At 38.0% G+C, this 13449-nt stretch overlaps 1 protein-coding gene and 1 long non-coding RNA gene across 8 annotated transcripts in view; both read right to left on the reverse strand.

The window, feature by feature from the left end:
- Positions 1–2427: 2427 nt before the first annotated feature.
- LOC145509611 (uncharacterized) lies at positions 2428–6166 on the reverse strand. Its single transcript, XR_014056237.1, has 2 exons — positions 3637–6166; positions 2428–3470 (listed from the first exon to the last, which is right to left on the reverse strand). It is a non-coding gene; the product is annotated as an uncharacterized LOC145509611 (long non-coding RNA).
- A 708-nt stretch (positions 6167–6874) lies between these two features.
- SKIC3 (SKI3 subunit of superkiller complex) overlaps positions 6875–13449 on the reverse strand; it is a 98619-nt gene continuing 92044 nt past the window's right edge. For all 7 annotated transcript variants that reach the window (XM_081498754.1, XM_081498759.1, XM_081498753.1 and 4 more), the window contains 3 exons: positions 11763–11893; positions 9611–9734; positions 6875–7895 (listed from right to left, as the gene is read on the reverse strand). In XM_081498754.1, coding sequence (XP_081354880.1) covers positions 7821–7895; positions 9611–9734; positions 11763–11893 — 330 coding nt within the window. In that variant the 3' untranslated portion in view covers positions 6875–7820. The remainder of the gene's footprint in view (positions 7896–9610; positions 9735–11762; positions 11894–13449) is intronic.

Below are 13449 nucleotides of genomic sequence, written 5' to 3' on the forward strand. Positions count from 1 at the left end.
CATTTTCAAAGTAAAGGTCTACTCATGTACCTAGAACTGATTACCCACCTTTCTATGGTGAGGATCTTTGAAAAGAGCTTCTACCCTAAGGTTTGTAAGCACTGGTGAAGGGGGTGTGGCTGGGGGGAGGGGCAGCACAACTGCTCACTGAAAACCAGAGTCGCGGCTTTGCATGTGCTGCACTAAGCAGATTACTTCAGTGTTTTGCTTTAGCTCACTCTGGACTTGGAAAACTTTGGTAGCTTTAGAATAATGGAATGCTTCCATTAGAAATCTAGCTCAAGGCCCTGATTTTACACATTCACATTAAAAATTAAAAGGTCAGGGACTTCTGGTGGTCCAACGGTTAAAGGACTCTGCAGTTCAAATGCAGGGGGTGTGGGTTCGATCCTTGGATCAGGGAACTAAGATCCCATGTGCCACGTGCTGTGGCCAAAAATAGAAATAAAATATCACTAATTGCTAAAAAAAACACAAAAAACCTAAAAGGTACAACTCAACTTTTTACATCACATGACCAGCCAAAAGTATTTCACTTCTCAAGTCTGGAAGTAGGGTATATAAAGCATTTTCTCAGACTTTCACCTTAAAAATAACAATAACAAAAACTATCACATGGAATGCATAAGAATGGGTTAGAAAGTTCTGTAGATCTTTTTGGTGCTGAACTATGACATAAGCCTTATAGGTTGTAAAATAGTTGGAACTAATGTACAGAACTAATTTTTTTATACTTTATTTGCTGCTGAATGCTGTGAAGTTTCACTTATAGAAAATAAACATACACAAATATGAAATGTAACGTTTCAGATTGCAAGGTAATATGTAGTGTTTGTAAAATACTCATATTAACTGGTGGTGTTTTGACTTGCATAGTTATAATTTGTTAAAATGACTTCATTTTAACATCCACTGATGTAGATTAATAATCTAGGTTCAGATTTAAAGACTGATGGAAAAATGGCACATGTATACTTTTGCAAGTTTTAGGAGTTTGCTATGTTTTAAAAAGAGTAATTTAACTTTTGGGGTTGTTAGGAAATGGGTTTTCTCACAGTCCATTGCTGGCAATTGGCAGCTGTAGTAACATCGGCACAGAGCATTAACTGTACACCTTATTAACAGTGAGGTGAGTAACTCTGAATACAGTTGTAGAGAAAGAAAAAAAAGACTTATCCAGGCACATCCCCATTCAATATTGAAACTGAGTTTGAAATATATCCCTTAGGTTTTGTGAGTATAATCCAGTGCAGTTTCTTTTAAACAGAATTAAGAGAAGCATAATATGTAATCAGCTAAGTCGGTGATACTGTGTTCTAAGTAGAATGTTGCGTGTGAATACTTCAGATACTTATTACAGAAATAAACAGCCACATATTCCTAAGAGCCAAGTACTTTTCACAGTAACCATTTTTAATAACTCATTATCTTGTATCTGATGACCCCCCTTTGGGCAACAATTTAGACAATGATCCTCAACTGCAGTGATCTGGTGAAATTCAGATTCAAAGGTACGAGTATTCATTTTAACAGCAATCACAGTGAGCGACGTACTGATTTTCTACTGCTGCCCTAACAAACTACCACAAACTCGGTGGCTGAAAAATATAAATGTATTATCTTACAGTTCTGTAAGTCACAAGTTCATCATGGGTCTCACCAGGCTACGATCAAAGTACCAGCAGGGCCGCATCCCTTTCGGGAACTCGGCAGGAGAGAATGTCCTGCCTTCTCCAGTTCCTGGAGGCAACCCTTATTGATGTGGCTGCTGCTGCTGCTGCTAAGTCACTTCAGTCATGTCCAGCTCTGTGCGACCCCATAGACGGCAGCCCACCAGGCTCCCCCGTCCCTGGGATTCTCCAGGCAAGAACACTGGAGTGGGTTGCCATTTCCTTCTCCAATGCATGAAAGTGAAAAGTGAAAGTGAAGTCGCTCAGTTGTGTCCGACTCCTAGCAACCCCATGGACTGCAGCCTACCAGGGTCCTCTGTCCGTGGGATTGCCCAGGCAAGAGTACTGGAGTGGGTTGCCACTGCCTTCTCTGCTGACGTGGCCCTCTTCTTCCATCTTCACAGCTGGCAATCTTGAATCTCTCTGACTTCCTGCTCGCACGTCTCTCTGACAGGCTGTCTACTTTTAAGAACTCTTATGAGTAAACTGGATTCACCCAGATAATCTAGGATAATCTCCCCATCTCAAAGTCCAAAACCTTAAGTCACATCCGCGATGTATTCAGATTTCAGGGGTTGGGACACAGACACCTTATTCTGCTGCCACAAACAGAAATAACAAGATAATTATTTTTCCATTATTTTTCTTCTCTCCAGAATAAATATAACTTAAGTATTTTTGTCATAGGGATTATATATAGGGAAAGTATGTGGTAAATCATGAAGCCCAAATGAACCTGTGTACCAATTCAAACTCGTGATCATGACATAACAAATTATTTCAACAGTCCGGGGATATTGTATGTAATCCAACACCTTTTTTTCAGTGGACACTCCAGTTTCAATGATCCCTCTCCTGGCATCATTTCCCTTCATTAAAATAAACAGGTATTTCAATTCTAAGTTCAAAATACAAGAAAAAAAGTTTTAACTATTATAACACTGTTAAAGAGATTCTAAATTTCTTCAAAACGTTGTGAAATTTAAAAATAGCATTTACAAAAAAATAAGAGTTGTATAAGGTATTTGTTCAGGTAATCAGAATTTAAAATACTGTTATTCAAAAAGTTCCTAATCATCCAAAGAGAGGAAAAACCCATTATTATATAGTATGCAGACAGCTAGACACTATGAATGGTCTTTAGGTCCAATAGATCTAAGTGATTACATTTTCTAAACCAAAAGTTATGTGTATGCTGTAAATAAAGGTATTTTCTGACTTTTTACTTTTGTTGCTGTTGTCCACTCAGTCATGTCTGACTCTTTGCGACCCCATGGACTGCAGCATGCCAGGCCTCCCTGTCCTTCACCATCTCCCAGAGTTCGCTCAAACTCATGTCCACCGAGTCAGTGATGCCATCCAACTGTCTCATTCTCTGTCATTCCCTTCTCCTCCTGCCTTCAATCTTTCCCAGCATCAGGGTCTTTTCTAATGAAACACCTCTTTACATCAGGTGGCTAAAATATTGGAGCTTCAGCTTCAGCATCAGTCCTTCCAACAAATATTGATGGATTTCCTTTAGGATGGACTGGTTGGATCTCATTGCAGTCCAAGGGACTCTCAAGAGTCTTCAACACAACAGTTCAAAGGCATCAATTCTTTGGTGCTCAGCCTTCTTTGTGGACTTTCTAGTTTATCTGTATAAAAAGTACCAGGTGGCTCAGTGGTAAAGAAACCATTTGCCAATGCCGGGGACATAGGAGACACAGGTTTGATCCCTGGGTTAGGAAGATCCCCTGGAGAAGAGAATGGCTACCTACTTCAGTATTCTTGCCTGGAAAATTCCATAGACAGAGGAGCCTGGCAGGCTACAGTCCGTGGGGTCTCAAAGAGTTGGACATGACTGAGCAGAGACTGAGCACCCATGCAAAATAAATATATATCACTTAAACATGAAAAGATCTGGAGAAGGAAATGGCAACCCACTCCAGTATTCTTGCCTGGAAAAGTCCATGGACAGAGGAGCCTGGTGGGCTGCAGTCCATGGGGTTACATGACTGAGCACGCGTGCATGAGGGTAGAGGGAGATGGGTTGGTAGCAATAAACTTGTAGAACTAAAAAAAAAACCAAAAAAACATGAAAAGATCACTCTACCTGTATCTGATACACAAATGTAACTTTCTAAAGCAAAAAAAACAAAAACAAAACAAAACAGGCAAAACAAAAAACATCTCCTGCAAATTGAAGGTCAGTTTATAATCAGCAGCTGAATGCTATGTCTTACAACAAGCAGTTTGGGAGTCCGAGTTTTCTATCCAATAAAACTAAAGTGGCAAAAAGGAAGACCTGTCCAGAGACAAGGGTCAACTTTGCCAAAACAAAGTTTCCACATTTTTTAATGCAAAAAAATTAAAATGAATCTGAAAGACACACTGATTCATAAATAAAATATGCTTCATTTTTGTGTTCCTATAAAATTCCCTGAAGCAGATAACTAATTTTCTGTGGAGAAAACAAATATGTGTATCTTTTCATATTTGTATATGACTTAATACTAAATATTTACCTAACTAAAGTTTCATACCAATTTAAATAACCACATCTATTAATTCCTGTAATATACGAGTATTTTTGACCAATCCTGTTTTGTGTAAAGTCCCAGATTAAATGAAGCTTGTCAACTCATTTGTAAAGTGAAAAAAGAGCAGAGTAATTTAAAACCAAGGTTGTTTTTTTAATCCTGACCAGAAATTAACGCAAGGGGCACTTTAAGAAATATGACAAGTGATCCCAAACAGACTGTACTCCAAAAGTTGACTCATAAGCTAAAAAATGACTTTCCAACTGGAAGTGACTATCAGATGCCAAGCTAGCCTATATGTATCTAATCAATAATAATTAATAATTATTAAAGTTGACTAATAATAGTTAATAACAGCAAATGGTAAATAAAAATTCCCAGAAAATACACTATACTTCTCAAAGAGATAAAAATAATGAAACACTTACTATGAACGCTAAATATTGATATGTCATGAAATAACTTTTAATGTACTCTAATTAAACTTACATATAAACTCTGAAAAGAAATTTCAGCCACTTCTTAGAATCAGGTAACACTGATTCACCTCAAATTTTCTCTGCTTTAACTATGCTGTTTAGCATCACTCTTCTTTACCAACTGCGATTAAATGACAATGTTTAAAAAACTTCACACAGGTCTGGCATAAAGTTAGTTCTATAAATCATATGGTCAGGAATGACTTGAGACTCACAGTAACTGGGGAACAATTTGAAGAGAAGGATGTGGATGAGAGGATGAATATACAGCTATGCAAAAAAAAAAGAGAGAGAGAATTACCTGAGATAGTATTTACTACAGAACTTTCTAATCTTATTTTCTAAAAAATCTGTGTTTGAAGTTCCTAGAGGCCAGAACTAGGCAATGGAGTCAAAAGCTTACTCCTTGATTATAGGCTTGGAGCAAAAGCTAGCCAAGTCCACACTGTAGGTGCCAGTGACCTTGTGAAGCAGTACCAGCCCAAGAAAGCAAGTGGAGAACAAGAACTGACTCATAAACAGTGCTGCGATGGACACTGAGGTATACATGTCTCTTTCAATTCTGGTTTTCTCAGTGTGTATGCCCAGCAGTGGGATTGCTGGGTCGTATGGCAGTTCTATTTTCAGGTTTTCAAGGAATCTCCACACTGTTCTCCATAGTAGCTGCACTAGTTTGCATTCCCATCAACAGTGTAAGAGGGTTCCCTTTTCTCCACACCCTCTCCAGCATTTATTGTTTGTAGACTTTTTAATAGCAGCCATTCTGACTGGCGTGAGATGGTACCTCGTGGTTTTGATTTGCCTTTCTCTGATAATGAGTGATGTTGAGCATCTTTTCATGTGTTTGTTAGACATCTGTATGTCTTCACGCTGTTTACAATAGCCAGGACATGGAAGCAACCTAGATGTCCATCGGCAGACAAATGGATAAGAAAGCTGTGGCACATATACACAATGGAATATTACTCAGCTATTAAAAAGAATGCATTTGAATCAGTTCTAATGAGGTGGATGAAACTGGAGCCTATTTTACAGAGTGAAGTATGTCAGAAAGAAAAACACCAATACAGTATATTAATGCATATATATGGGATTTAGAAAGATGGTAACGATGACCCTATATGCAAGACAGCATAAGAGACACAGATGTAAAGAAAAGACTTTTGGACTCTGTGGGAAAAGGCGAGGGTGGGATGATTGAGAGAATAGCATTGAAACATGTATATTATCATATGTGAAATAGATCGCCAGTCCAGGTTCCATGCATGAGACAGGGTGCTCAGGGCTGGTGCACTGGGATGATCCTGAGGGATGGGATGGGGAGGGAGATGGGAGGGGGGTTTGGGATGGGGAACACATGTATACCCATGGCTGATTCATGTCAGTGTATGGCAAAAACAACCACAATATTGTAAAGTAAGTAGCCTCCAATTAAAATAAATAAATTAAAAAAAAAGAACTGACTCATACACGTGTAAGCAGATGGACAAGTCCACTGTGGGGGTGAAGGCTAATGTGCCCTCGAAGGAGTAGGAGGGCGTGGGCATGGGGCTGCGTGGGCACAGGGTTGCGTGGGCATGGGGCTGCGTGGACAGCCTCTCTAGCACAGCCTTGCCAAGCCTGAGGACCAAGCTGTGAAAAGCATGAATCGGTTTGACAGTTGTGAGGACAGAACACGCGGGCAGAGAATGGCAAGTGCTTGGTCTTATGAAAGAAAGAAGTAAAGGGCAGGGTTATCATTGCATTAATTCAGTGGTTCACGAGTGTCAATGGCCCAATATTAGAATTTCTTAGGCATGCCTTTAAAATGCAGAGTCCTAGCACCTATTGTTAAAGATTCAGATTGAATAGGTCTCAATGATGATAATATTCAGCCAAATACAGGCATTCAATAGATTAACCTGTGGAGTAAAATTTAATTACAGAATATTATCAATTTGTACTATCTCACAAAGTAACACTGTGAAGCTGATGGTTCAGAAAAGCTACATATATAAATTATACCACCCATTTTCACACAATAAATAATTTATGTAAATAGATGAAACACTCTAAAACCACAGATCCAAAGCAAGCGACATATAGCTTCTTCAAATTAATATAAATGGCTTTTTGAAAAAAAAAAAAAGGAAACTATACTTTCAAGTCTTCAAATTGGAAATTCTGAAATTATATCTGAATTGATACTATAAAGAAAACAAGACACCATTTTTGTTTTTATTTAAGAAAAGTTCATCTTTTTAGCATAAATGAAGGAATTGCATGATCGGTTAAATACTATCAGCATTATTTCTGAAAAATTCTCGCCCACTTTTGAAATGCAGCCTTACACTTCAGTGTTTTGAATTCTACCAACATATCCATTAGCAGTCTGTGCTGTGCTTAGTCCCTCAGTCGTGTCCAACTCTTTGCAACTCCACGGACTGTAGCCCACTAGGCTCCTCTGTCCATGGGATTCTCCAGGCAAGAACACTGGAGTGGATTGCCATGCCCTCCTCTAGGGGATCTTCCCAATCCAGGGATCAAACCCAGGTCTCCCACATTGCAGGTGGATTCTTTACTGGCTGAGCCACCAGGGAAGCCCAATTAGCAGTCTAGGACTCACCTAACATTTATATTATACTTCTTCAACAGAATCCAAGATGAACCACCAGTAAAACAGATTATAAGATTATTTGGATATTGGATGAATTGGTCTGCTGAACTCTAGAATTCACAGAAGGAATTAAAACTTTTGTTTTTTAACAAATAAAATTCTGCACTGTGCTAATCTCATTTTGCATATAATTTAGCAAATGGCTATTAAGGCTTTATTGTAAGGGATTACAAAAAAAAGTCCTATTGTGCACCATGCAAGATACAGAAAATAATGATTCACAAATAACTAACGAACAACTAAGGGAATCATGGTTTTTCCTTTCATTATAGACTTCTCAAAATCAAAAATGTTTTCAAGTTAAAGTTATATTAAGAGTTTATGGGAAACTACATCCCCAGCTTAAGAACTTAAAGGTCTTTAGATTTTAAAAAGGAATGGATGATTATAACCACAGCTTTTTAAAATGTTGCTTTGGGGAAAAGTCTTGATTCTTTGTTTCATTCTTTCTAATAGCTTTTTCTTTGCCTGCTTACTATAAAATAAAGCACTGTTATTCTGAGGCCAATTTCTGATTCAGTTCCAACGCTCTTGTATCTCCATGAGTTTTGGCATTGTTTATCAGCACCTGTGGGAGATCACAGATAGGAACATTAGTATTCTCTTTATTAACAATACCTATATCTAGATTCATAGAAACGAAGTAAGCCATAGGGCAGTAGGCAACATCAAACTACACAAGAAGAACTGACTCTGTGCAACCTTTCAGTCATTTTTGCTGAAATAAATTTCAAAGCTAACATCACACAAGCACTATTTATTCAAATACTCAATAGTAGAGATGTCAACATTTTGATTGTTACCGCTGACAGCAGGGCATAAAGTTAAAGGTTTTGATTGGAGGCTTTTTTTACAACACTGTTATCTCTAAACCCATACCCCAAAGACCATTTTATGCACAGGGCTGTCCAAATGACACTGCTCTCCTTTAAAACCGCAGCTTAAGATCAAGGTTTGAGGTTCTAAGTTCAATTAAGAACCTTTCCATATTTTTCCATATTTTCCAATTCCACAAACTAGAAGCTTTGATTTCTGTTGCTCATTCGATTACTAAAACATTTTTTGGTTGTTCATTTTCAAACACTGAGAAGGGTCTGAGATGTTGCTCTATTTGCAACCTAACAAGCTAGCCTGCCACAGTTTCACAAATACTGCTAGAAGACACAGGACACGTGGGTCAGAGACAAATGTCTTCATCATTCAGGGTGTAGCAAACGACACAAGTATCAGTGTATCTGCATCCATTCCCCTCACCCTCTAAGTCTCACAGGGGTGACGTGGATGGATGCATGTGGTTTCCCACACACACAGTGTGTTGCATGACAAGAGGGGAACCCTGAGCCTAGGAGACTTGAATCTTTTATAATTGGCAGTAAACATGCCTACCCTGTGCTCTAGAGGGAGACACTTTTCTCTTCTCCCAAGGCTGTGGGTGTTAAAAAAAAAAAAAAAGCTTCTCAGTTTTCATTGTGTTTTAAAACTGTTCGCTGAAGTTGTAAGAATTTAGACCTAATACATGTCTTACGTACTCTATCTTTTTAAAAAGAATCCACACACACACAGCTGACCCTTAAACAGCATGTGGATTAGGGATGAAGACCTGCTATATGCTCAAAAATTCACATACAACTTATAGTCAGCCATGCATGTAGGCAGTTCTTTGGTATCTGTGGATTCAACTAATCAAGGATCATGGAGTATTGTAGTATTTATTACTGAAAAAAATCTGAGTGTAAGGGGAACCACACCATTTAAATACACATTCTTCAAGAGTCAACTGTATATGTCTACATATTTAGAAACGAGAGCCATCCCATGAGAAGTGGAGTAGAAACTGTCATGTGCATTTTATAGCAAAGACAATAAGAAGCAAAATAATTTTTCCAAAGATAATATGGACATCCCATTAACTTCTGCTATTTCTAAACGTATTCTCTCTCTCTACTGCCTCCTTTGCATTGGTTATAAGAAATACTACCACCAGAACCCAGAACCTTCGCCTATATTTTCTTATGCTACCTAGCACTTTAGAAGAGTGTATTTTCTACAGGTTAAATTGGTGGTTCTCAACCAGGGGTGATGACACCTGAGATATTATTAGGCAATTTCTAGAAGACACTTTCAGCTGCTGTAAGTTGGGTGGAGGACGCTGCTACTGGCATCCAGTGGTTACAGTGGTTAGGGATGCTGGTTAGGCATCCTACAAAGCACACGACAGCAACACTCAGCCCTCATACAACAAAGGTCCACGATGAAATATTTTTAATAAAATCAGGGTCTTACATCAATGAGCTCGTAGTCATTTTTGGCATGTAAGTGTCTCAGAAGGTACCAACGTGCTGTTGAAACAATAGATTTGGGATATCCAGGCTGATACACAACTCTCTCCAAAAGTCGCCGTGTCTCTCTAGGAAAAAGATACTCACACTTTTAGTCCAAAGCATACAAAGATACTTCATCTACTAGTCTCACACATAATATTATCTTTCTCATTCTTCTGCAGACGACATGCTGATTACTTCATAAATTTTTTATACGTGTAACAAAAAGGGTAATAATAATGGTTAACATTTATTAAGTATTTATTATGTGCTATGCCGTAGTATGCCAAATGTTTTACACATATGGTCACACTTAACATTTACAACCTTGTAAGGCTAGTTGCTGCTTACTCTCACTTTGCAGACAAATAAGGCTCTTTCCAAAAAGAATGGGAAAATGAACCTTTTTATGAGCACTTCTGACTGCTCTATTTCTAATCCTTCTTCAAAGCAGGCAGAAAATAAAGATACAAAGATAACATACATGGAAACAATTTGAAATATTTAACATCTACAATAGAGGCTAAGTGTACAATATCAGACTTTTAGCATATGCTTTCATGTACTAAACCTGTACAGTATGTGAACTTATGTAATAACAGGCTGATTTAGAGTTGTGTTCTAATTTCTTCTTTCCAATTTTAATAATATTTATGACTCCAAAGACTTCTGTATGGGTAGAAATAACACAAATTGTGGTAACTTCGGGACTGCTGAACAAGATTTTGTAAGTAGCAACTGGTTAGAAGGAGGAGCTAAAGAACTTGTTCTTAAGATGTGTTTACATAGGAATCAATAGTAAAGCAGTATGTTTATTTGAGCTGCCTTTGCTGCTCACAGAGATTACAGGAGGCTGGGGGTTAAGGCTCTCTAAGTCAGGAGCTCCAACCAGTCCATCCTAAAGGAAATCAGCCCTGAATATTCATCGGAAGGATTGATGCTGAAGCTGCAACTCCAATACTTTGGCCATCTGATGTGAACAACTGACTCCTTGGAAAAGACCCTGATGCTGGGTAAGATTGAAGGCAGGAGGAGAAGGGGAGGACAAAGGACGAGATGGTTGGATGGCATCACCAATTCAATGGACATGAGTTTGAGTAAACTCCAGGAGTTGGCGATGGACAGGGATGCCTGGAATGCTGCAGTCCATGGGGTCGCAAAGAGTCGGACACGACTGAGCGACTGGAACTGAACTGAAGTCATGTATACTGAGCTTCAGCAGAAAGAGTTCATTAGGAACTTCAAATTATAGCCTAAAACATTTCTTGGTGAAATTAGTCATATAAAAAAAATGGCAAAATAAATATATAATAGAAATGAAGATGGGACTGCTAATTAGTCATAGGTCTTTAACTCTTCCTTCACTTCTATTTTGTGATGTTGATGTGACCTTTGCCACATATTTGTGTGTTGAGCTCTATGTCTACAATACCTAATTCTGTTCCAGTAATATATGCTCCTAAACTACTGTTTTACTTATGTTTTGTATTATGTGTGATATCCATTAGACTAGATATTATTCTCAGAATTTCAAAATATTCTTGCCATTTTTTTCATCCATATAACGCTTAAGTGATTTTCTTTAAATTTATTTCTGACCTCATACCCCCCTTCCAAAGAAAAGATTGCTAAAATTTCTACATTTAATTCTGTGAAGCTTCTGGATTTTCTAGGTATAAAAACCACATTATTTATAACATCTCTGCCTTTTCAATATTTATTACTTTTTTCATAGCTTATTGTGCTCTGAAAGAACTTATGTCAATCTAGCTTTGAACTTGAGCCTTTTGGATTTTGCTTGTTACTAGAATCCACATTTATACTGTTATCTCATCCTAAAACACTAAAGAACAAAAATACCAAGGCCTTCTTCACTTGAAAGACTATCATGCAAATCTCTCATATTCTATATCTGTGTACCAAATTACTTTTTTAAAAAAAATTTAAGACTTTATTTTCTTCCTTATTGGGTTACTAGAATCAGCCTTTCCAAAGCAGAAATACATATATGAATAACATCAAAGTTTGTTAAATTCATTCTAAACTTTTGTTTCCTAGAAAGAGTAAAAGTGAAGAAACATTTTAAGAAAAAAATGAACAAAGATTCTTTATACCTTGCTCCCATTTTGCGTTTGAATTGTAACAAAGCTTGTAAAAGGACAGCCAGTGGACAAAAGCAAAGTTTCAGGGCCTCAGCTGTAGCTTCTTGAACTAAGGATGGCCAGTGATTATTGGAAACATTAGCCTATAAAAATAAAACACAAATATTAAATCATTGCACTCATTTAACATGCTAGGAAGGTAATGCTCAAAATCCTTCAAGCTAGGCTTCAGCAGTACATTGAGAACTTCCAGATGTAAAAGCTGAATTTAGAAAAGGCCAGCGATCAAACAGCCACCATCCGCTGGAAAGCAGAGAAAGCAAGGGAATTCCAGAAAAACATCTACTTCTGTTTCATTGACTAAAGTTTTTGATTGTGTGGATCACAACCAACTATGGGAAATTCTTAAAGAGATGGGAATACTAGACCACATTACCTGCCTCCTGAGAAACCTGTATGCAGGTCAAGAAGCATCAGTTACAACTGGACATACAGCAATGGACTGGCTCAAAATTGGGAAAGGAGTACATCAAGGCTGTATATTGTCAACCTGCATATTAACTTATATGCAGAGTACATTATGTGAAATGCCAGGCTGGATGAGTCACAAACTAGAATCAAAATTGCCAGGAGAAATATCAATAACTTCAGATATGCAGATGTTACCACTCTAATGGTAGAAAGCAAAGAAGAACTAAAGAGCCTCTTCAAGAAGGTCAAAGAGGAGAGTGATAAAGCTGGCTTAAAACTCAGCATTCAAAAAACGAAGATCATAGCATTCAGTCCCATCATTTCAAGGCAAATAGATGGGGTAAAAGTGGAAACAGGGACAGATTTTATTTTCTTGGGCTCCAAAATCCCTGTGGATGGTGACTGCAGTCATGAAATTCAAAGACACTTGCTCCTTGAAAGCTATCACAAACCTAGACAGCGTATTAAAAAGCAGAGACATTACTTTGCCAACAAAGGTCAGTATAGTCACAGTTATGGTTTTCCCAGTAGTCATGTATGGATGTGAGGGCTGGACTATAAAGAAGGCTAAGTTCCGAAGAATGGATGCTTTCAAATTGTGGGGCTGGAGAAGACTCTTGAGAGTCCCTTGGACAGCAAGGAGATCAAACCAGTCAATCCTAAAGGAAATCAACCCTGGATATTCATTGAAAGGACTGATGCTGAAGCTCCAATATTTTGGCCACCTGATGCAAAGAGCTGACTCGTTGGAAAAGACCCTGATGCTGGGAAAGATTGAGGGCAGGAGAAGAATGGGGTGACAGAAGATGATAAGGTTGGATGGCATCAACTACTCGATGGACATGAGTTTGAGCAAACTCTGGGAGGTAATGAAGGACAGGGATGCATGGCGTCTCAAAGAATCATATACGACTTAAGAGACTAAACAACAACATTAAATCATTAGACATCTGACAGGCTTACTTTAAAAAATACAATCAGCTCTTACTTGTTGAGTGTCCAAGTTGCCACATAAATGCTATAGGGAGTAAAATTCTACAAAATTATTAAGACCTGATTCCTGACCTTAGGGAACTACAAAACAAGGCTGACAGGGATTAAGAAAGGATTCAAAAAGGAGATACCATTTTTAAAACACTAAAATATTTGCTAAAAGAAAACACACTATTCTATGAGTGAATGAAATCTATCAATTACTAAGCCCCTGGTCTACCAAATATACAAACCT

Source organism: Giraffa tippelskirchi, chromosome 6, assembly GCF_054371585.1.
Source record: "Giraffa tippelskirchi isolate mGirTip1 chromosome 6, T2T-mGirTip1v1.2.pri, whole genome shotgun sequence".
NCBI lineage: Eukaryota > Metazoa > Chordata > Mammalia > Artiodactyla > Giraffidae > Giraffa > Giraffa tippelskirchi.